This window comes from Cricetulus griseus, chromosome 2, assembly GCF_003668045.3.
Source record: "Cricetulus griseus strain 17A/GY chromosome 2, alternate assembly CriGri-PICRH-1.0, whole genome shotgun sequence".
NCBI classification, from domain to species: domain Eukaryota; kingdom Metazoa; phylum Chordata; class Mammalia; order Rodentia; family Cricetidae; genus Cricetulus; species Cricetulus griseus.
Window position 1 is genome coordinate 326,121,129 of NC_048595.1, and position 24,105 is coordinate 326,145,233.

A 24,105-nucleotide genomic window follows, 5' to 3' on the forward strand; every position below is an offset into this window, starting at 1 on the left:
TCCTTTGTGAAATAAGCTAGGCTCTTAAATTAAAAACAAACAACAAAACCTCTTTCCCACAGCGTGGCAGCATTTACCCCTGGTAACAAGGTCCACTGGACATATCCCGGCCCGGCTGCTGCGCTGTCTGAATACTTAACTATTGTTCAACCATAATGCCCGGGGGAGATGTGAATTAGGGAACAAGCCAGGGTCCTTCCATGGCCACGAGAAGGCTCCAAGAAGTCTGCGCGGTCCACCTCATTTCGTGCTGTAGTTCTTTGGGCTTTGTGTCCCCAGTGCGAACACCTCACCCATGCGGCCCACTCCCCGTCGGTCCCCCACCCGGCAGCTCACACGAAGACACGGGCAGCCTCACCTGCCGCTGCCGGGAAACCTCCGCGACGCGTCGCCCCGCCCTCCCGCTCCAGCAATGGCGCTGCCGGAAGCCTGTCCGCGACTTCCTCACCCCGCCCATCTCCGCCTGTGGGCGGGGCCCTAGCGGAGCGGCTTCCGCCTTCTCCTTCCTGCCTGGCGGTGAGTGGGAATGGGAGCGGGAGTCCCTGGGGTGTGCTTGTTCCCAGCGGTGGCCGTGGCTGAGAGTGTGGCGGGGCCACCCAGGCTTCCCGTGCCCCTGGCCGGCGAGTCCTGCCCCCCTTCGCTCGGCGGGACGCCGCCCTGCGCCTGTGAGGCCGAGGGATGGCGGAGGACGTGGCCCGGGGCAAGGGGAATCCTAAGGAGGGAAAGTTAGCAGAGAGGCTGTAGGTGTAGAGCCGCCCAGTGCAGCTCCGGGTCCCCCAGGCTTTTTGAGGTTGAGGAGGACGCCTGAAAGGAACGCCAGGGTGTTTTAGTCTGAGACTGAGCTGCATGCGAGATGGGTGGCCTGTGGACCGCAACTCTGCCACAAAGCCAGCCCTTCTATCTGCAAAGTTACTTGCTTTTTGCTGAAACTTGTGCTAGTTCGTGACTGGTCTGGAGAAAGATCGGGTCCCTCTGGACCTTCCTGCAACCTGGTTACAAATGGACGAAGATGTTGTGAAATGGGTCAGGATGATTTCAAGTTTAATGTGTTGAAAGTAGAGGCATGATTTCCAATACAAATACGAGGAGAGCGTGGGGATATGGAAGTTAAAACTAGTGGCCGTTTTCTTGATGTGACGGAGTTGTGGGTACCAAAATTATTTTGGTAGCTTTTATTTCCCTTTATGGTACACTAATTGTTAAGGTACACGAAACCTTTAAAGAGCAAGTCAGAGTGACTTTCTAATGAAGTACCCAATTCAGCGAATAAATGAGCACTTGGTGCAAACATTTTAAGCTCTAGACTGGGGATGTTGGTCAGCAGTGGAGGACCTGCCTGGCATGCTGTAGGCCTTGGGTTTGAACCCCAGCAATAGAGACAAAGGTTCAAAATCTCTATGGGTATGGCTCCTGTAACATGCCGTTGAACGAGCTTGTCTTTTTATAAGTCAGTGAAAGTCGTACTTTTATTATCCAGATTAAAATATAGTAAATAAGTTATTTAAAATACTTGGTTTCAATTAGCAATTAGTACTTTGTTTCAGGGCATTTGCAATTGTGATAAATTAGGAAGGGATAGGTATTAAAGGGCTATAGTATTACAGAAAAATGTTTTTTTTTTTTACTTGTCATGTATGTTTTATGAGAATTTAGAGATTTTTTTTCCTACTCCTAATCTTAATTGCCTTGATTTCTCCCCCCCCCCAACTCATCTACTGTATAGAATTCAAACCTCTCCAAAGTATATGGTCAAACTAAAGAAGACAAGAACCAACACCATCTGAATTGTGACTGGCTGATATTCCCAGGAAAAATTAGAGATCACTACTCCAGCATAAGGTAGATAAATTAAAAAATCCTAGCTTGAGATTTTAGGTGGCTAAATATATACATAAGCATTCCCTCTCCATGTATTATAATTCAGCCTGCAATTGAATACAGGTTGCTAGAAACAAGAACAGAGTTTACTGCTGGGTCAAACTAGAAAATGCCTCTTAAGTCCTCACCATCTCTTTTACCAGATGACCCCTCTCATACCCACTCAAAAAAGAACAAAATCATAGCACTTACTGTGAATGTTTTTTTTTTTTGGTAGGTAGGGGCTGTCAAAATTGAAAGCCTGTAATCTAGTAGTCATTTTTTGCTGGATATATTAATGTGGATTTAGCATAATGGTTTCCTTACCTATGTTCTAGAAATAGCCATCTTTCTCTGAGAATTTACGGTCTGGCTTGAGAACTCAGACAAGAGTTTGATTTGTCCTTGTGTTAATTAGTACTTAGCGGTACTAATAGTGTGTCAATACATGACAGGATTCAGCCTTTTCCTGAAATGAACATGTGAAACTCAAGACCCATGTATCTCTTTTTGGGGTATCATAAGAGGCATGAGAACATCCATAGGAGACAGTCCAAATGGCCTTTTCCTTCTATAAATTGACTATTTGTGATGCTTCATTTGAACTATTTTTCTTAAGTGGAGATATTATTATTTGGTTTTTTGTTTGAGACAGGGTTTTTTAGTATTGCTTTGGAGCCTGTCTTGGAACTCGCTCTGTAGACCAGTGCTGGGAATAAAGGTGTGCTCCACCACCACCACTCGGCCGAGATATTATTTTTTTATTAAAATACTAATTAATACTTAAACTGGGTGATAATGGAATTCTGCTTTAATTGAATTTTACAACTTTCGGAGTTTGATTAACTATACAGTCTTTTGTTTTTTGCTTTCCCTCCATTCTCCAAGCCCCAGTTTCCTGCTTGCTACGAAGATGCTTGATATAAAGGCTTGGGCTGAGTATGTAGTGGAGTGGGCTGCCAAGGACCCATATGGCTTCCTTACAACAGTTATCTTGGCCCTTACGCCACTGTTCCTAGCCAGTGCTGTACTGTCCTGGAAGTTAGCCAAGATGATTGAAGCCAGAGAGAAGGAGCAAAAGAAGAAACAAAAACGTCAAGAAAACATTGCAAAAGCTAAACGACTAAAAAAGGACTGAAGGAGTGAACAGACTCTGCAACTAGACAAAAATCATCTGGAAAATTTTGCAGCTTTGGAAGGACTCACTAAGGTTCCAGTCAATTTCATGATAGTCTTATTTAACCTGACTGAATAGAAGAGTCATGTTCTGACCTCAATACAATAGTAACTTTTAGGTGTGGAAACAGAAGTTTGTTGGAACCCACTGACAAGTATTTAAGGTAGCATTTATCATACAGGTGAAGCATACCTAATGTGAAAATTCAAAACTCGGCACTGTAAAATCTAACACCTGTGTTCAGACATGATGCCAAGAGTGGAAAATCCAACACCCTATTTTGTGATGGGTTGCAGTCAAAATACAGGTGCGCTTAAAATACATAAAATTATCATCAAGCCATGAGAAATATAAATTAACCTTGTGTTTAGATTTGGATCCCATCCTCCCATCTAAAATCTGAAAAATAAAACATTACTGGTCCCAAGCATTTTTGTCTGCTTAACCTTAAGTAAAAATTCTTTAAACTGTATTTTGCCATTTTGGAGCTTAATGTACTCAGGTAAAAACTACCATGTAGAGAAAAATGGTTTTAGACTATGAATCCTATTTAAACAGTAGTTTAAAATGGGGTTCAGCTCTGGACAGAGGATATTAGGAATGTAAAAGAATTATCTTCTGAGGTAAAAGTTTACTTTGGCTTAAAAGAGAGAAAGTGTATTAGTCACTATTTTAAAGTCATTGCTTATTTTTTTTTTGGAATGGAAGCATTATTGAGTTTCTCAAAAGAAAATTTTATTAATGATTATGGCTATTTGTATTCTTATGATGTTAGCCTTGAACACAGCTGACATTTCTTCAGTTTAGAAACTCATGTAGGATTCTTATTATTTTGATCATGGATAGAACTTTTGTACTTTGAATACTGCCCTTTTCTTAAATGAGTTGCTGAGAAGAGTAATATGATTAAAAGCCAGCAGTGAAAATGCCACATGCTTTTGATACTTTGGGTTCTGTTTTTTCTTACACTTATTAGAACTCTGATGTAGTTAATGTCACCAGATAATTTGCTGATCGAATAGACACTAATTTTTAAAAATTCTTTTTCTAACTAACATGGTAGTGATGCCCTGTTACTTTTTACCCATACAGGTTGTAAGTGAAAATTAAGTTTCAAATTTATGAAGTCGTACTTTAAAACAATAAAGGTTTAAATGTGGAAAAATTTTCATGGGTATAACAGTGATGGCAGGAACTTCAATAAAATGGCTGAAGTATAAAGCCAGGGAACTTTCAGTGTAAAACAGAACCTAGAGACCATTAAACATGGATGTTCTAAATGCATGGTCCAGAAACTATCCACTGCAGTATTTAACTGCTTATTAATGTTTACTGTACCTCTGATAATGAATTTTAAGTTATAGTAATTGTCAAATAGTCTTAATAAAAATGAAACTAAATGCTGAAATAAATTTGATACATTTTTATAAAGAAGTCTTGAGTTTTTGTCTGTTCCATTGGTTTTGTTTTTTGAGGCAGAGTTTTCTCTGTGTAACAGCTCTGAGTGTCCTGACACTCAGTCTGTAGACTATGTTGGCCTCGCGCTCACAGAGATCTGCCTCTGCCTCTCCAGTGCTGGGATTAAAGGCATGTGCCACCACGTCTTTTTTTGAGGGAGGAGTAATCACTTAAGTTACGTATGTCATTCAGGTTAAGGCTTCAAAAGATTATGAATTTCAATCACAGCTATAAGTGCTAGATATAAGACAGTGTTTCTCAAAAGAAGCCAGTATATTTTGTTAGGGTTAGAGTTCAAGTACTGAAACCAAAGATAGAATAACTTTCAGTTAGTTACCCACTAAAGAAACTGAGGCTTCCTTGGTTTTGGTAATTTAAAGGTATGTATTTCACTAACAGTCTGGTTTTGTATAATTTCTCTTAATGTGGCAACTTTATACTTGATGTAAGCTATTATTTCTCTAGCCTTTTCTTCAAACATTGACAATGACTTTGTATACATGAGATCAACAAACATTAAAAATATGGGGGGCATGTTGTGTGCTCAGTGTAAAGCAGAGGATACTGTTAAGTTTGGAATTCTTCAGAACACTCCATCTTTTCTCACTGAGAAACAGTATTACTATAGGAGGAATCTTACTTCTCATAATACTTTTTAAAAGAAATGCCTGCTTGTCATTTCTGAAAAGTAAGTGCAGCTGTTAATTCTTTCATGGCTAGAAACAAGCTGTCTTGTGGCTGTCCAAGCATTCTGCCAAAATGATGAAGATTAACTTTAATGATTAACTTTAATGTCTGCATCTGGATAAAGGATCATTATGGTATATTACTTCTTATTTGGAATAAATGTAAGGCCAAGCTCTGTATTTTCAGACACAGTAACAGGTGGTCAGATATCAAAGTTTTGAAAATGCAAATCGAACTTGGACAGGTTTTCTTCCATAATTTCTTGAAGTCTCAGTTGACTTCCATGGCCTCAACATGCCCTTTTTCAAAGAATATAACCTGTTTGAAAAGTCTGGTTTAAATAAACCTGTTATATTTTAAGTAATGTGTTTAATGAGATAGCATTAAAAAGATCAATACAGTAGTAATTGGTTAAAGGTTAATTAAGAAACGAGAGCTTTCTATGTTGATTAAAAATGGCAATGATTATTTCCTTAATTTATTTTTTGAGATTACAGTTACATCATTTTCCCCTTCCCTTTCTTCCCTCTAAACCCTTCAATGCCCCCAAACTCCAACCCCTGCCATCTTTCAAATTCATGACCTCTTTTTCTTTGTTACATACATACATTATGTGTGAATGTGTATGTATTCCTAAATACAACGTGCTCAGTCCATATAGTTACTTGTGTGTATATATACTTTAAATATAGGCATAGCTAGGTTATACGATTAAACCTTGGAATCAGAAACATCTTTTTGAGCTTTAAAAGTTTATACAGTGTTAAGCCCATCTTTGCAGAAGTATCCTACACATTTTAGTGGATGCATAGAACACTGGAAGAATTTAGCTCTTAAAAGTATGTATTTAAGATATAACCAATGTTCTTTTGTTAATATGAACATTTTCACTCTTGGCGACTAGAAACTTAAAATAGGTTTAAGTCTGTCTTGCAAGAGACATAATAAACTTTGAAGTGTCTAAAAAATGAAATATGGCAGGCAAGCTATTATTTAATATTTAAATTCTACTTTGAATGATTCATAGCTAGGTGGTTTTTAACAAGTAGGAAGGCAACTGAGGACTGGCATGCCAGCAGAGGCAGATTGATCTGTGAATTTGAGGCCAGTATGGTGAATACAGTGAGACCCTGTCTCTAAAACAAAACAACCCCAAGATACATGATAATCAGGCCAAAATTGTATCTTCTTTTATAGGAGATTCAAATGACTGTTCCTATGTCATCTACCAGCAAACCTAGTACTTTTAACTGAATTTTCTTTGAGTCACATGTTCTATCCCAGTTTCTTTTTGAAATTCGAATCTTCTCCCCCATCTCTCTTTTTAGCAGCTGTGAATGTCCACTGTGGTCCTCACATTATCTGTGGTGGTTCCTTGAACCCAAGAGCCTTACATGTACTGAGCGGTCACAGTGGCATGGCACTTGCAGCATGGTAACCCAAGGCAGGAAATGATGAGTAAGTCAAGTGTAGAATTCAAATCTAAAAATATTTAGGCGTCTATACATACAGTGTCACATTATACATAATAAATAACTCATGCTTTATGGAACACAGGGTACATATTCAGGAAATACAAAAGTGATCAACTTTCAACCTTTGTTTTATTTGTTAAAATAGCCATGTCCACATAAATGGAATGACTTTACCGTACTGTACTCATTGGTTCTGTCTTTTGCTATCTTCTGGCATCCAGGATCCCGGCTGAAAAGTTTTCCCAGTGCTGGTGGGAGCCACTGAGGGTTCTTCCTTTCCAAAGTGTGGAGCAGAGGCATGTCCTTTAATTTGAGTTGCAGCAGGTGCAGGCAAGAGTTCCTCACTGGTTTCTTTACTCAGTTTATCTTTTTCATAAAAATCTTTGCTTTTTATTTTAATTTCTTCTCTGTATTTTTCATTCTTTAGTATTTCCTGTACATACATATAATTGGGAAACATTAAAATTTTAGTTTAAATGATTCAAAGATTTTTATGGCAATAAAGTAAATCAAAATATTAAATACATGTGCAGATAAGCATAGGCTAAGGCTGGGAAAGCTTTTGATTACATACCAGTGCTAAAATATCCTATGTTTTATGTTACAAGACTGAGGGATCACAGAAAAAGTTTACTACTCAAAAAGTGAAACAAATGTTACATAAGAATTTTAATGACTCCCCAACATTTTCAGGTTTCACAGCCTCTCCACTGCAGAGGAAGATGTGTGGGGGTATCCTAGAGTGCCACTCCAGCTTGCCACTCTTGTGTCCTGGGAATTAACATATGAATGCTAAATTCTTCTTCTATAGTGCCAGAACCAAGCCCTACTGTAATAGTTGGAATGCAACTGGCTCCTATAAGGGAATAGGGAGTGGCACTATTAGGAGGTGTGGCTTTGTTGCAATAGATATGGCCTTGTTGGAGGAAGTGTGTTACTGTGGGGTTGGGCTTTGAGGTCTCATATATGCTCAAGCCACGCCCAGTGTCTTGTACCATTTTCTGTTGTCTGTGAGTTCAGGTGTAGGACTTTCACCTACTTCCCCAGCACCATGTCTGCCTGCATGCTTCCTTCCATGACGATCATGGACTAAATCTCTGAACTGTAAGCGAGCCACCCCAATTAAATGTTTCCCTTTAAAGGAGTTGCTGTGGTCATGGTATCTCTTCACAGCAATAGAAACCTAACTAAGAAACCTACCTACTTCTAATTCCCTAGGGTGGTCTAGTGGAGGAGGACAGGAGCAAGGTCCAGTCTGTCCTAGATAGACACTAGCTACAGAGAGGCACTTCACTACTGAAAATGCTTCCTCAAATCAGTGTAATTTGCAGTGAGTTCTGCAGCTTTGCCCTGTCTAGGATCTATACTAAAAAATTTCAATGAATCTTTTACTATTATATTCACTGAATACAAGACTGTCCTGTCATATTTAAGATCATTGGTACATGTATCACCCAGAAAAGGCAATGAAATCCTTTAGGTTTTGATACTTACCCTTGTGGGGTAAGAAAGCAGGATAAGCATTGTTCACATAACTAGTCAGTGACAAGAAGAAATGAGTGCAAGGAAACAGGGTAAGAAAGACAACCAGAAAGCTTGAAGGCACAGAGAACCAGAAAGGCATGAAGCACCCACATTTCAAACCCAGCTCCCTGGAAGGGAAAGTGTGAATTAAACTGGGAGAGTGTAGACAGCTTCCCCAAATACCAAAAGACCAGCATTTACAGTTAACAGGGAAACCCATGATTCTTACAAATTTAAATCTGTATTATATATATGCATCAAACAATAGCACCACCATATAGGTGATTCCAATATTTTGTCAATAGATCATCTAGACAAAACTATCAACAGAGGCACCTCACCTCTGAGTTAAATTATACTATAGGCCAAATGGACTTACTATACATCTACAAACAAGCCATTATTAGAAGATACTTCTTTTTAAGAAAATAAACCATGTTTTGGACCAAAAAGCAAGTCTTAAAAATATAAAATGCTCTGCACTTGGGAGGCAGAGTCAGGCAAATCTCTGTGAGTTCAAGACCAGCCTGGTCTACAAGAGCTAGTTCCAGGACAGCCTCCAAAGCCACAGAGAAACCCTGTCTCGGAAAAACAAAACAAAACAAACAAATAAATAAAAAACACTGAAATTCCTGCATCTTATGAAATCATAACAGAATGAAGCCAGAAATCAACAGCAAAAGAAATAGGGCAAGTAATAACCACAAGGAACTTGAGCAAAGCACTGGGTATCCCAGGAGATGGCTCAGGGTGGAAAGCTACTTGCCACCAAGTTTGAAGGATGACATGAGTTTGACCCACCCCTGACCCATATGGTGGAAGGAGAGAACCAACTCCTCCTCAGCACACCAGCTGTGGCATGTACACACCCCTACTCACTGCTCCTCAAATAAATAAATAAATGGATAAGTGAATAAAGGTAATTAAAAAAAAAACACTTTTGAACAGAGTGGGCCACTGAAGAAATCAGGAGGAAGTTAAAAAACAATCCTGCTGTCAAATAAAATAAGATCATAAAACACCAGAATTTGTAGGCTACAAATGAAAGCAGTTCTGAGAGGGAAGTTTATACAGTTGAAAGCTTACATTAAAAAGTAAAATGACAACAAAACAGTTGTCAAGTAAATAACCTAATGACATATCTCAAAGTCTCTGAAAAAATAAGGACAAATCAACCCCCAAATCAGAGAAAGGAAAGAGATAACGATCTGAGTGGAAAAGATTAAAAGAAAATAAGAAAGGTCAAAGCGAAATGTTGTCTCTAAAAAGTTTAAAAGTTGACAAACCCGGAGACAAAGTAAGGAAAAGAAGGAAGAGAAGACCCAAGTAAAACTGGATGGAGGCTAAAAGTGGCAGCAACACCTGCTATTGAAATTCATAGGATGGGGAGATACTTTCCAAAGCTGCATGCCAACATACACATACAATATATACACTGGAAAATCTACAAGAAATTGACAAGTGTTTAGACACATATAACCTATAAAAATTGGACATAATAATGTTGATGAACACAGACACAGAAATTCCTAATAAAATACTCCTCAATTTCCCCATGCATAAAATGGAGACATGGATACTATCTTTTTCTGAAAATGGCCACTGGGCAGTGACAGTACAACAAAGAAAGTTCATGCTGATTTATAAGATAGTGACTTTATTCCATGGTACTAAAACAAAACAAAACAACAAGACCCAACTTCTACCCATTTATATATCTTGTGCTGGAGATTAAGCTAGGTAAGTGCTCTACAGGGCTATATCTCTACCCTACCCTATTCCTTTTTCAAACAGGGAAAGGTGTTAATACAATGTAATCTTCAAATTTCAGACCAAGGTGGTGCAATTAGTACCACACACACACCCCACAAAATGTACAAAACATAATTAGATTTAGCAGTGGTCAATGCCCAGCTGTGACATCTGGAAAGTGAGGGATCAAATGAGGTAATCCCTGTATCACCTCATATTTCTGCCTGGACACACATAATGGACTGCCACATGGGCTGCTAGAACCCAAGCAAAGGACAGCATCTCATTAAGGTCAAGCGATAAAGGTAGCTGCTTAGGGAGACTACAGAAGATGGAATGCACTGGGCCTACTATCAAGTTCTAGACTCTGCACAGGGACCCACTTGAATGTTTGGAAGACAAGCTGAATATGTACGTGAGGCTCCACAAAGACAGCCAGAAAGACTTCTGGCCAAGGGATACTGCAGAGCTGTAAGACGAACCACTGCCGGAGCTGGGACTGGATTAGAAGACATTCAAGCTCTACCAGCCAAAGGAACCCCATAAGCACCTGGGGCAATCAGCTTAGGATTCAAAGCAAGCTGGCAGAAGAGCAGACTTTTTACTTCAGAACTGTGGTGTTCACTGTGGTAGCCAGATGTTATTTGAGTTTAACTTATTTAGAATATGTAAGATTTCAAAAATGCAAAGCATTAAATAGCCAAATGTATATAGTGACTACCACACTGTAAATGGCAGATACAAAATCTCCCTCATTACAGAATCTCTTGTTGGACTATACTGTTCTACAGTTTATCTAATAAACAATCCTTTGAGATGATCTGAATACCTATTAATGGATCTTCAGCACAAAACGCAGTAAAAAGGAACACAACAAAACCCACACATTAAATAAAGGAGCACCTTAGTGTTTACCCTGCAACCAAGAAGAGAGGAAAAGTGTGATTCAAAATCAGCCAATAGTAATAGACCTAGAGATGACTGAACCAACCAGTAAGGACTTTATCACAACTACCATTAAAATGTTCAACTGTAAAGGCCACAAGGAGGAAAGAAAGGAAATAAAGAGAACCAAGCAAAAACACTAATGGTGAAAAATATATACAACGAAAACTGGATAACTGTTTAGCAGCCGGTCAGACACAGCTGAAGAATATGAAAGTTGAGAATTTACAAACTGAAAGATTTTAAAAAGTTCAAAAGATAAAGCCTCAGTGAGGTGTGAGACAATAACAAGTTGTTTACCATACAAAGTAACTGGAACACAGAAATAAAGAGGAAATCATGATTAAAAATACCCAGAGGGGGCTGGGCAGTGGTGGTGTACGCCTTTACCAAGCACTCAGGAGGCAGAGGCAGGAAGGTCTATGTGAGTTCAAGGCCAGCCTGGTCTCCAGAGCAAGTGCCAGGACAGGCTCCAAAGCTACACAGAGAAACAATTTCCAAACAAATATCCAAAGGGCTTACAAACATAAACCTACATATCCAGAAGCTCAACAGACCCCATTGAGGATAATCACAAACCAAAGAACCAAAATCAACTGATAAAAACTGATGAGAAAAGAAATTCTTCAGAGGAAAGGGGCATACGATTGAGGTAAAGAATCAGAAATAGTGATTGCTCTGAGACAAAAGGAAGGACTGCCAAGAGAATTCCACAGCCTGTGAAAATGTTTTTCAGTGAAAGAATAAAAAAAAAAAAATTCTAGGCAAATAGAGGCTGAATTGATCACAAGCAAATCTGTGTACAAGAAACATTAGAGCAAACACTTAAGCTAGTAGAAAGTTCCACAGGCAGAAAGAAACCTGAAGCCATGCAATAGGATGAACCCACAGGGAAGGGTTAGAATAACATAGGACTTTATTGCAGACACAGTTAGATGTTGGGTATCCTAGAACTCGATGCCCATTCCTTTCAAGTTCTCCAAAAATATAAAGACCATCAGAACACTGTCCAGTGATTGTGTTCCTACCACAGCACATTCTCAAGCTTTGTGGACCTAGTTCAGGACAAGCACAGCCTGGAAGGCAAGAGGACTGCTAATCCCATATGCAGCCCTCAGACTAACAGCACTCTGTATTAGTACATTTTTCATCACTGTGTCTTAATACCCAAAGAGAAGCAACTGAAGGGAGGAAGCCACAGAAGGTGAAGGGATACTGTCCATTACATTGGGAAAGCCATGGCTGCAGGATCATGGAGGTGAGAGTGCCTCATGAAGTAGAGGGCAGTCAGGAAGCTGAGCTAGACTATGAAACCATCAAGGCACATTCCTAGCAACCTATTTCCACCTCCATTCCACCACACCTGTTCTCCTAATACAGTATTACCAGGTGGGGGCCTAGTGTGCAAGCATCAGGCCTATGGGGATATTTCATATTTACAACTACCACCTGAAGCCTACCCTACTTCCATCTAAGGAGAAGCACCTGCCTATCACACCTTCCATGCTCTACACCATTTTCGGTGTCCCTCAACATGGGATTTTGGGCAGTATATTAACAATGGTCCTTTTCATCAGTCTGAAGCCAAGTCTCATGGAGTTAATAATCACAAAGTCACGTGTGAGGTCAACCCCATTCTGGGACAGTGACTTGGAGTCCATGGAGTGATTAGCTGAAGAGTATTATTCCATACTAAGCTCAAGAAAGAACTATACTGACAAGGGAGATAGAGTGGACTCAGTCAAAATCTGTGTGCAAAGTTGTGTTTATCAGTGACTAGTGTCTCGTGATGATGCTCATTTGAATAGTGGGTGTTTTTCAGCTGCCTATTTCAGCCAGTTGTTTAGGTTTGTTTATGGAGCCTTATTTTGGTGAAAACTGACAGATCCATCAGGGTTTCCTATTGTTTAAATTTATAGACTACTTTACATGCCAAAGTTATAGCATTAAATGTCATTGTGGAGGATGAGATACAAAAGCAAAAGGAAACAACCTGAATGCCTTCAAAATGCTCACCACTTAGACAAAGATACAATGGCTATTTTCCTGGCATGATTCATTAATGTGAACTCAGGCTCCCCAAAGGTGTTCAAGTCCTTTGTAATGCCATTACTTCGCTAAGAGTCCTTTGGGTAGCGGTACTCAATGTTGTAAATTGATACATGAATCATAATGCCAAGAAGCTTTTAGTTTTTTTTTTTTTTAAAGGCTTAAATATGCACTCTACTAATCTGCTGACATACAGCTCAGTCACAGACATCAGGCACAATATAATCAGGATAGTTACCTCACTTCTATCAGTCTTTTACGTGAAATTCTAGCAGAGAGGCATTTTCTGCAATGTTGAGGAGATCAGCTCTATCATACAGTTACTGCTATAGGAAATCTTAAGTAAAACAAACAGGAATTTAAACTGTTAATGGGAGGTAAAACAAATGGCAGAATAGATAAAAGTTCTTCATAGTAATGTGTCATGAGAGAGAAAGGAAACCAAGGCCTTGGAACAGAACTCTAAAATCTGAGAGAAGGGAGAGAGCTGAGGCATGCTCTCTGATGAAGTTGTCATGAGGGCTTTGATGACTTGATGGGTTCTGGGGACAGGGAAGGGCTAAGAAATATCTGAGCAAATCCTAAAGATTATCCAGAGTACTACTTCAAGTTCCTCTGTCTCAGAGCACATCTAGAAAATGTGTGCAAATGAACAATTCTGAGTCTACACTAGTAAGTGGACTTGAATATTTAAGTTCAGGCCTAAGTATCCATACAAGAACACTTTTAGAGTATTGTTAGCAGTATGCCTAGTAACAAGGAAAGGGAAACACGGAGTGTTCAGGTTAGAAGCAGCTCATTACTAATTCAAGATATGTCATTAATTTCTTTTTATTTTGTGTGATATATGCATATTAAAAATAAATAATAGCTTCCATGATATTATTCAAGATCCCAACCCCCAGCCCAGTTTTTATTTTTAAAATATTCAAATTAAGCAACCAAGAATTATTCTATCAAGGAGTTTTTCTGTAAAGCTTTATGTACATGTATGTGATACTAATGATATAATATTCATGTAAAATTGAAAAGGTTCTGCAACAACAGACTTCAAAATCACTTTTATCATTTTGCAGGGAGGGAGCTTGGGACTGAACCAGGGTCTTGAACATGCTAAACATGCACTTTGCCACTAAGTTACACCCCCAGTCATGTCACTTTCACATGGACAAGCACAGTGGCCAGATAGGCTTATGATCAGTCTTTTAATAGGCTGTTACCAAGTTTGCTTTGAAATTGCTAAAAATCTAATCAGAAAAAAAAAAAAACCCAAAGGCTAAAGACTCCTACACTTCATGTCAGAATATGTACCTACCAGAACTCTATGTTCAAATGTACATTCAAAACACATGCCAAAAAACCCAAAATACAGTTTAAATAAATTTAACAGTTAAATAAATTTAATAACATTTCATTGTTAAAAAGTATCTTATTTTATGAATAAGCAAGACTTAGGAATCATATTCAGGTTTCCCACTGGGTTCTTCTTACATTTTTCTATAGGAACAAAACTGTGACTCCTTTCATTAAGTTCAAATTATACTACATACAGAAAATGGAAATTTATAAAACATTACCAATTAAAACTGCAATATATTTAACAGTTACTACACATTCTAAGATGTTTGTATTACTAAGTACACTCTCTGAAATTTATATATATATACATATATATATATATATATTAATATCTTAGCAGACATATGCTATAGAGAAAATGAACTCAATCTTACCAATTTCATTAGTTTCTTTTCTAATTTAAACTATACATACTGAGGGGTAACTTTTTGTTTAAAATCATATTAAATATTTTAGCATATGAATGTATTTCCTTTGAGTTAAATAAAGAAAATTATAAATACAAAAGGATTTAATCAACAGATTAAATGTGAAATCTGGCCAGAAGTATATTTCTGAATCCTTTATTACAGACAGCCACAAGGATGTGACCATATTACACTATTAATTCGCCACAGAGACTACACCAACATTTTTTACATTGGGAACTTTCGAAGCTGAATATGCACATTGGGTGCAGAGGTTGGGATTGAATTCATGGCCTTGACCACTACCATGGTGCTATATCCCACCCTCTGGGAACGTCTTTTTGAGATCAATTTTGTAACATCCTGAGAAAAAGTCAGTCCCATCAAATACTGTATTGAAGTCTAAGCTTGAAAATGCTGTTGAGTTGTTTAATTACTGTCGGGATTAAACAATGAGTTACTAGCTCACCCCTTCTCAGTGTGGAAAAGAAAAGAGGAGGTACATAGGTCCCCCAGAAAGTGTTCTGTGTTTAGACGTAAGAAAGGTTCCGATATGTCAATCAAAGATCAATTGATTTTGCCCAGATGGTAGGATGAACCAAAGGGGTACATAAGTAAGTAAGCTCTAGCACTCAGGTTAGAAGGCTAGCACTGGGCTGCAAAGACGTCTGCTGGAAGCGGGTAACAGTCAAGGGAGCTATGCTCCAGCAGACACTGCTATGTGTTCTTTGCCAATCGCTCGTGTGCCTCTGCCAAATCAATGTCACGGTTAATTTATTCACTTTCAAATCCATTGCAAACATCCTCTGATCAATTACAGCAATGAAAATGTATATTGAGTCTTGTTGTTTTGACATGCTTTCTTGAACTCGCCTTCTGTACCCCCCCCCACCCTGCCCAAACATCTCTAATTACAAGAAGTTGCTCTCACTGGTTTTTATTATTCGAGGGGACAATTGTAAGGTTTGTTTATATCCCTTGCTGGTTAGGAATTTCTGGCACTGAGTTTTCTGTCTTTGAACTTGAGCCAGATTAATAATTAAATCTTGAAATGTCACTAAAAAGAACTAATCACAGAGCTCAAGTCATTAATAGTTTTTTGGTGGTATTTCCTTTAATAAAAGAAATGAACTTCCCCATATACATATATAAAATCTCTGAGCATAAAGACACCATCATTTAATAGAAAAAGAGACTTAGTAGTTAAACATTACTAGAAAATAATTAATGTTACTTAGCTTTAGTTCTATTTAATTGAACTACTCTGGGAGGAGACAAAGAAAACGTTGCTCTCTTATGTGAAAGGGAGGAAGGCTATAATCCCTGGAAGAAAGGGTAATGTTGGGACTCCATGGCTTTCTTCTGAGAAAGGCAGTGACTGGCAAAGAAGCAAAGCTAGGGAGAAAGGAGAAGGCACCCTCAGTGAGCAGCTGCTAACAGCCCTGAGTCATGTGCCAGCTGCCGGAGAAAGGGGTTCTCTTGTGTGTTGAGAGAGGAGAGTAGGGCAAGTGAGGCAGTCAGGAGTCACAGGTTAGGCTGTAAGAAGGCTGCCCTAGGGGAACAAAAACACTACACTCACAGGTTGTACTCTTAAGATTCAATGCAGAGACAACACAGACTGTGTAGCTAAAGATACACTTGCTCACCCTACATTTTCTATTTACCTATGCACTCAGTAAACAAAGATTGAGCACCTACACGTCAACATTATGTTCTTAGGAACTGTCCTTGGTGTGCAGAAAACAAGCCACAATGCTACCTTGCTGTAATTCTGATTTAGCGAGGTGTCAAGACCCAGAAAAGCTGTGTAAACATCAATGGCCATCATGTGACTAATGCCTAGGGGTTCTATTTTCCCATTCATTGGTTCATTCATACATTAAGAAGAGCCCACTATGTGCCACAGAGTAGAGTTAAGGATACAATTAGTTTTGTTTTGTTTTTCAAGACAGGGTTTCTCTGTGTAGCCTTGGCTGTCATGGAACCTGCTCTGGCCTTGAATTCAGAGAGATCCATCTGCTTGAGTGCTGGGATTAAAGGCATGTGCCACCATACTTGGCAAAAAATACAATTTTTATCCTGTGCCCAAAGAACTAACAATCTTGGGGAGAAAGATAAGTACAAATGTATTAAATTATAATAAAATCTATAATGCTATTAGGAATAGCATGTTTGGGAAATTCAGAAGAAAAGGTAGTCTCCTGAATATTAATCGCACTGAGAGGACTAGGAGGTTAGAAATGATTCCTTAGATGATGTTTGAGTCTTAAGCAATCTACAGATACTTCATCAGAGAACTGAGGGGAACTAGATGCTGTGGGAAGAGGTGTGCACATGTTCAGAGCTGAGGAGGAAGGCAGTGCAGTGGGTTCACAGAGAACACAGGACTCAGAGCAGTCTCAGGACACTAAGGTTTTATTCTGAAGGCATTAGTGAAACATTTTAGGCTTTGAAGCAAGAACAGGATTTCAAAGAAAATACAGATTTTTATGTAAATTTGAATTTCTTTTCTTTTTTAAGCTGGGCATTGGGGCACACATTTGTGGGTTTTTTTCCTAAAGAGATTTATTTATTAATGCATTTTATGTACATGAGTGCTCTGTCTTCATGCATACTAGAAGAGGGCATCAGATCCCATTACAGATGGTTGTGAGCCACCATGCGGTTGCTGGGAATTGAACTCAGGACCTCTGGAAGAGCAGACAATGCTCTTAACCTCTGAGCCACCTCTCCAGCCCCGTAAATTTGAATTTCAAATGAACAACTTCTTGTATTTATGCTCTAAATACTGCATGGGGCAAACTTACACTTAAAATTTGTTGTTTATTTACAATTAATGTTTAGTGGGCTACACTGTGGATATACAGATTAAGATACATGGGACTAGGATAACATAGGTTAATTTTATTCTGGGAGAAGTCACTTACATGAGAAACCAATAACCCACAAATTCCAGCTCTGAGGATCAATGCCCAGCAGCTCTCCGTGACCTGACCTGAACTCAGAGAGAGCCAGCAAGCCTGTCCTGGACCCCAGACCAAATCCCACACTTCAGGTATGCACCTGTGACCATTCCCACTTGGCGTGGTCAGCACCACAGGTGCCTCATTGGATCTCTCACTACAATTCCCCTTTTAGTCTAAAGAAAAAGACTTAGACTCAGTAAAACTGTATACAAAGACAGCAGGCAAATACCAAGTATGCACGAGGAGCAGGAAAAGTAAGAACATACTCCCTTAAGACCTATTGCCAGGGAAGCAACAAGAGCAGACGCAAGAACTACACTATACTACATTTCTCTTTGTCTAATCTGTAATCATAAATACAAGATTTCCATGTTCACTTTGCTTTTAAAAACTATGACTATGGCAACTATGCAAACTGGACTGAAAGGCAAGGGAGGTGGGGCAGACGTACTAACTAGAAAGAGAAATGAGGTAGGGTGCTACCACAGAAATGCAAGCGGGAAGTCACGAGTCAGAAAGCACACAGTGGTAGGGAGGTAGAGAAGACAGGTTGTTGTTGTGCAGCTGTACACATGTACTTGGCTGTGAAGCATGGGGAGGGAAGGAAGGCAGTCAGAACCAAGCTCATTTCTAAAGAGTGGTTGCAGAGCATGCCGTTGGCCATGCTTGCCATTGACTGTGGTTGGGAAGAGAAGAGCACATGCCACTCCCTCAGCACGTGGAATGGTGATATTGAGGCCACCCTGAGCTACAAAGTGAGAAAAAGAGGTGTGTGTGTGTGTGTGTGTGTGTGTGTGTGTGTGTGTGTGTGAGAGAGAGAGAGAGAGAGAGAGAGAGAGAGAGAGAGAGAGAGCATGTGCTTGCATGTGTTATATTAGACACACCGAATGAAATGTCTGTAAAGCAACCAGGCTCTATTTTCAAACTGTCAGCTCCTTTGTGGCCAAACCTCCAAACACATTTGGCCTCAAGCATTCCAGGGCTCAGGAACGGGCCCTCTTTTCTGCATTTTCTCCATGGATAATTGTTTCTCCTGTTTCGAGGTTCAATACCATCTCCATATGCTGAACTATCTCAAATTTATATCTCCAGCCCTGACTGTTCCCTATGATCCATAATCTTAAGGCAAACTACATGGCCCATTAGACTTGGGTGTCTAATAGACAGTTTCACTTAAACACATCCAAAGACCACAGAGGCTCAGAGGGCTAGCTTGAGGTCACACAACTAACCTATACTTGAAGTAGGTAGGTATCTGCTTCCACCTGCTACTGCCTGGTACATTTCTTCACAAGACATTCACAAGGCTCTGCAGACAGCTGGGGCCAGTGCAGCTCTGCCCATCTCCAATGTTCCCTGATACCTGGCAGCTTTGTCTTGTTTCAGTGAGCACCTTCCCTATCCTCACCTGCTAAACTACAGACCAGCTCCAAGGCAACAACCCACACCATGCAGACAGCCCTGAGAGTTAGCTATCACTCTTGGAATAGGAGCTGTCACGATCAAATGCATACCAGAGGGCAGGATCAGATGAAGGGGTGGTGGGAGTGGGTGGTAGGAAGAGTTAGAGGAGGAGGGGCTGGGGGAAATAGGTGGGAGTTTTGAGGATGGCAGGTAGCAGTGCATCAGTCAGCAGTGGATAACTTGGCTGCCCTGACATCATTGGGGGCATTTACAAAGCTATTCCTGTGTCCCATTCCCCTCTATATCTACCAGCACTAAATCTTACCAGCTCTTCAAACTGCTTCGTGAACTCTACATTTCTCTGCACCTCTCTTGCCAGCAGCATTTCTTGCCTGGACAACAGGCGCCCCCTAACAGGTCTCCTTGGGCCTCTATGATGTAATGCTCACATGGCAAACAGAGGGTAACTTTTCATGTCAGTTCCCGTTAACAACCCTTTCATGGATCATTAAATGTTACGTCAGACCAGCATGTGGCAGATATAGAACACTCATGAGATCCTTCCCAGCTGCACAGGGACTGTGACATGGCAACTTATATCTGTCTACAATGCTAGCATGTGTGCCAGTAGCAGAGGGCTACTTCTTCTGTTGTAAGGACAATCTGTCCAGAGACTGAGACAGGCGGGGACACAAAGCCAGGCCACAGTAACCAGACAGGCAGTACAAACACTTGAAGGACTCCACTGGGCTGGCCAAAGCTTGGCTGGGCCTCCATCAGTGTTTGGCTTTGCCCTTTGTCCTCTGATATTTCCTTCTTTGTTTCACAAGGATATCCAATGGACACTTTCTACTGCAACTCCATCTCAGTCCTGCACTGAACAACCAACCACTTCCAACAAGGGTCAGGTGACCTGACTGCTGTCTTCTCCTGCAGTCACTACTGTGTATGCTCCAGCCCCACTGGCGTCTTCTGTGTTTCCCAGACACACTTCACTGGGACCCTTTCTGCCTGGAAGGCTTTTCTTCTGGTTATTCACATGGCTGCCTGAGCCTTGTGGATAAGGGAAGAACAACAACCTAAAGAGAGAACCCCTTGCTATGTAATAATTGTTTCAAAGTAAAACTATGCAAAATGGCACAACGAACGAAATCTATGTTCTACCATTGCTCTTCCATACTGGGCTCTTCTTTCTTCTCTAATCTTTTAGTAAAACAAACAAATGAACAGGTTTTCTATATATTTTCCATTTTTCCATAAAAAGGTAAATTATTTATCCACTGTAACACAAAAAAATATAAGACCCAGAGTCAGATATAGGGGTTCAAGTTTCAAGCTGAAGATCAGAAAATCAAAGCAGCCAAGCCAGTAGCTCTTACCTCTACCTCAGGCTGAAAGGGCTAATCCTGTCTCCACGAGCTCTCACCAAGCCTCAGACTGCTGCCTCTCCTCAGTGTGGCTGGAGAATGAATCTCCACATGATCCTTTGCTTTTGATACCTCCCTAGTGCTGGGATTAAAGGCATATGATCCCAAGTGATGAGACCATCTTTGTGTGAGCTGTTTCTCTTTAGGATTGGATCAATTTGTGTATCTCTGTGGCCTTGAACTAACAGAGCTCCATCTACATTTACCTCCCTCCCAAGTGGTGGGATTAAAGGCGTGTACCAGCACTGCCTGGCTTCTATAGCTAACTAATGTGGTTGGCTTTGCTTTCTGTACCTCAGGCAAGCTTTAATAAATCATAAATCACATATCATCACAATCTATCCTTCATCTATCATTTGCATTCATATACAATCAATTTTTTGTTACTTTACTGACTTGAAACGATCATGGCACTAGCTTCATATTGCTACATTTTGTCATCTTTTAGTCTCTGGAAACCTCCTTTCTTAGCTACACCTTTGTTTTTGTCTGATAACTGAGTAGATTTCTAGGAGCTGGATTGCCAAGGCAGAAGGTAAATAAATGCATATGCAGTTTGGTGGCCATAAGGCAATGAGTTTCTGTCAGCCCTTTTTGGCTCTCTTCCCTTTTGTCCCTCACATATAGTGCCTAGAACAGGGTAAAATAGCAAATAAGACGTAGCCAGCACGTACTTGCTGAATGAATGAGTTTGGCTCTGCATGCTGCATTGTATTACACATGCAAACCTAAGAGCTAACAATTAAGGATAAATTTATTTCAGCGTTAATTAAATTATGGTTCTAAATAATTCACATGCCTTTTCTTCGTAATGACAAAAATGGCAAACATTTCTGAAAAAGATATTTATACTCTTAGGAATTTATATCAGTTTTTAAAAATAAAATTGGTAAAGACGATGCTTTTGAAATTGGGGAGAAAAATATGTCTTTGTGTACTCTTCACTTGTCAATCATTAAGTATTTGGCTTTGAATATATCATCACGAATATACAGAGTTCCTATGTTAGGTTAAAGTAAGAAAGTTTAATAATCAGCCAACTTTTTAGACCCCAAATATTTCACCTCCTCCAGATAAACAGGTTATAATGATGGTTATATTCTGTACCCAGTGCACACTGAGTAATTTACCCAGGATAGCACAGCTGCAATAACAACACAAATATGACAGATCACAACATCCACCCCCAATGCCTGAGACCATCGGGAACTTGACAACAGGCACCTGACAGCTCAGAAAGCCCACTGATGTTTCTCAAAGAGGCAGTGGTAGTAGGAATGCTTAAGTGACTATTAGTCATTTAAAGTGGAACTCAGAACCCACCCACTACCCATATCCAACTCCCCAGACAGACAAAGCATTTCCCTCCTTATAGGACTGGAGAAGAGAGGAATAAGAAGATAGACTAAGTAATGGCAAGGGCAGAGGCAGGTGTCAGAGATGGTGATCTGTGACTACCCAGAAGTGCAGCAGAGAGGCAGGCAAACACTACAGATGCTGACAGAGCCCCCTACCCTGGGCAAGGTGACTAGAGCTGGCAGCCAAGCAGCTGGAGCTCCCCAAAGCACCTCTACTGGAGAGAAGTGGAATTCTCTGAAGGGCAACATCTGATGAAACTTACGGAAATGATACTGTGGGAGGGATGAAGGGAGGGCAGAAGGAACCACAGTGGCAGCGCTTCTCCTCAGAGAAATTGAAGAAGCTAGAGCGTTAGGACACAGTGACCTCTGAACGTCAGGCAACCAAGTGTCAGCTCAAATGGGTATCAGTGGAGCTGGGCTTCCTTTAGATTTGGTGCCAGGAGTAAAGGAGGCTCAGGGATGATGTCCCACTGATGGAGACTAGAAATCGAAACAACAAAGTCAGTTGAGAGTTCTCATGGGAGTTGTAGGAGGGAATCAAAATGGTCCACGGGGAGCAGGGGAGGTAGGTGGCTCAGTGGGTAAGACTTGTCATACAAGCCTGGTGACCCAAGTCCTATCCCTGGAACCTATATAAGGTAGAAGAGAACTGATTCCACAAAGTCATCCTCTGCCTTCCATCGCTGCCAGGTCAACATGTGCCCTACCCTTTAAAACAACATCATAATATTGAGAAAATAAATCACTGGGAAATCAGAACAAAGGAGAAGAGACAAAGGCAAAAGAGGGCTCAGCAGATGCATTCTTCAACATCCAGAGTGCACACTCTGAGCCACGGACTGCTCTAGATCCTACAGATGCAACAGGATCCAGACCACAGGACCTGTTCTTACGAGCCTTAGACTCTCGTACTAAGAGACAAACTGCACACAGAAACCACAGCTAGGGACTGTATGGAGGCCCGTGACTGCTGTTGCTTGGTACTGATTTAATCAACCATCCTGGAAACATAAAAGCAGGAAGACAGTGCTTGCAAATTAGTAAACTGGAACCTTTTTAGAAAGAACCCCTAGCTCCTTCAGAATGTGCTTTCTCTACAAAATACTGTAAAAAACAAATACAGGAATCTCAACAAGTAAATTCATGAAGTAGAAAACAAATCTCTTACACTTTCATTTCTTCTGCTAAAAAGCCTGGAGAATATCACTACATACTTTCCCTTCGTGGCCTTTATACATTGCAAAGTGAATACAAGGTAACTCATTTACAAACACACTTGTCAATATAAATAAAACATACACAATGCATGTTGCTTCATAACTTTTGACTTAATATTCTTCAGATATCTACGGATGTCCACAGTTAGGAGCACGGTATTCTCAGTGGTTACTTAGTAGCTAACATACCATTGTGTAGAGGAATGTGGTATGTTCACTCAACCCCCTGTGGGTGGATGTTTGGAATACTTCATATTTGACAAATACTACATCTCTGTATAAATCTTAGGTCACTTGCCATTCATTCCTTGGCATACCTTCTTAGGGCTGGAATTTTTAGATAAGAAAGTTTTTGGTATTTGGAAAACTTGTATCTAGCACTAACTTACATCTGTCTGTATGTCGAATGAGAATAGGTATTTCCCCAATAGTGTTGTCAATGAAACAAGTGTTCCTTGCCTATGCATCGGTCTACCTCTTTTTTTGTATTAGGATTTCAATTTTAAGTACAGAAAACCAGAAATGCTTTAGGCTGCCCAACCACTCTCACCTTTGGTGTGTGGTTTTGGTGTCACACGTCTCCGCATCCTTTTTTATCCTTCAGTTCTCAGCCTGGCTCCCTCTCCAAAGTAGCTTTCCTGAATTTGCCCCTCATGAAGAAGGCTGTGTCTGTGGTTTTACTTGGGCTTTTGCTGCTGTCTCAGAGTCCTTTTCACATTTGTAGTAATCCCTTTTGGATACACATTAAACGTGACTTTCCTAAGTGCAAGCTCCATGAAGACCCTGATGCTGCCAGGGCATATCCGGCAACATCCATCCTGTCTGTCAACATCTAGCCACAACAAATACGCACAAGGTTATTTGTTAAGCAAATCTTAGCTTCTCCTTTCTGTGAGCTTAATACTGGTTTTCTCTTGGCCAATATTCTCAAAGGCAACTGGATTAACTTTTCTCTTAAGAAGGTATTCAGAAGGGGGAAGTAAATCTCACTTTTCCTCCAATACAAGCATGTTCTGGCACTGTCAGGCCTACACTATTCA

At 40.2% G+C, this 24,105-nt stretch overlaps 2 protein-coding genes across 2 annotated transcripts in view; one reads left to right on the top strand and one right to left on the bottom strand.

The window, feature by feature from the left end:
• The first annotated feature begins 883 nt into the window (after window positions 1-883).
• Window positions 884-3,464, top strand: Smim15 (small integral membrane protein 15). The gene is made up of 3 exons (XM_027401513.2): window positions 884-1,023; window positions 1,724-1,839; window positions 2,746-3,464. The coding sequence occupies exons 1-3, from the start codon at window positions 1,000-1,002 to the stop codon at window positions 2,993-2,995; spliced, it is 390 nt and encodes a 129-aa protein (XP_027257314.1). The 5' UTR covers window positions 884-999; the 3' UTR covers window positions 2,996-3,464.
• A 3,300-nt stretch (window positions 3,465-6,764) lies between these two features.
• The window catches only part of Ndufaf2 (NADH:ubiquinone oxidoreductase complex assembly factor 2), a 107,797-nt gene continuing 90,456 nt past the window's right edge, over window positions 6,765-24,105 (bottom strand). Inside the window, exon 4 of the mRNA XM_027401512.2 lies at window positions 6,765-7,087. Coding sequence (XP_027257313.1) covers window positions 6,839-7,087 — 249 coding nt within the window. The 3' untranslated portion in view covers window positions 6,765-6,838. The remainder of the gene's footprint in view (window positions 7,088-24,105) is intronic.

What these genes read in the sequence shown, in the direction of transcription:
- Smim15 (XM_027401513.2), top strand. Translation starts at nt 1,000, where the DNA reads ATGGACGAAGATGTTGTGAAATGG. An exon ending in ACGAAGATGTTGTGAAATGG is followed by an intron (nt 1,024 to 1,723) that starts GTCAGGATGATT and finishes TCTACTGTATAG; the next exon opens with AATTCAAACCTCTCCAAAGT. An exon ending in GATCACTACTCCAGCATAAG is followed by an intron (nt 1,840 to 2,745) that starts GTAGATAAATTA and finishes CCATTCTCCAAG; the next exon opens with CCCCAGTTTCCTGCTTGCTA.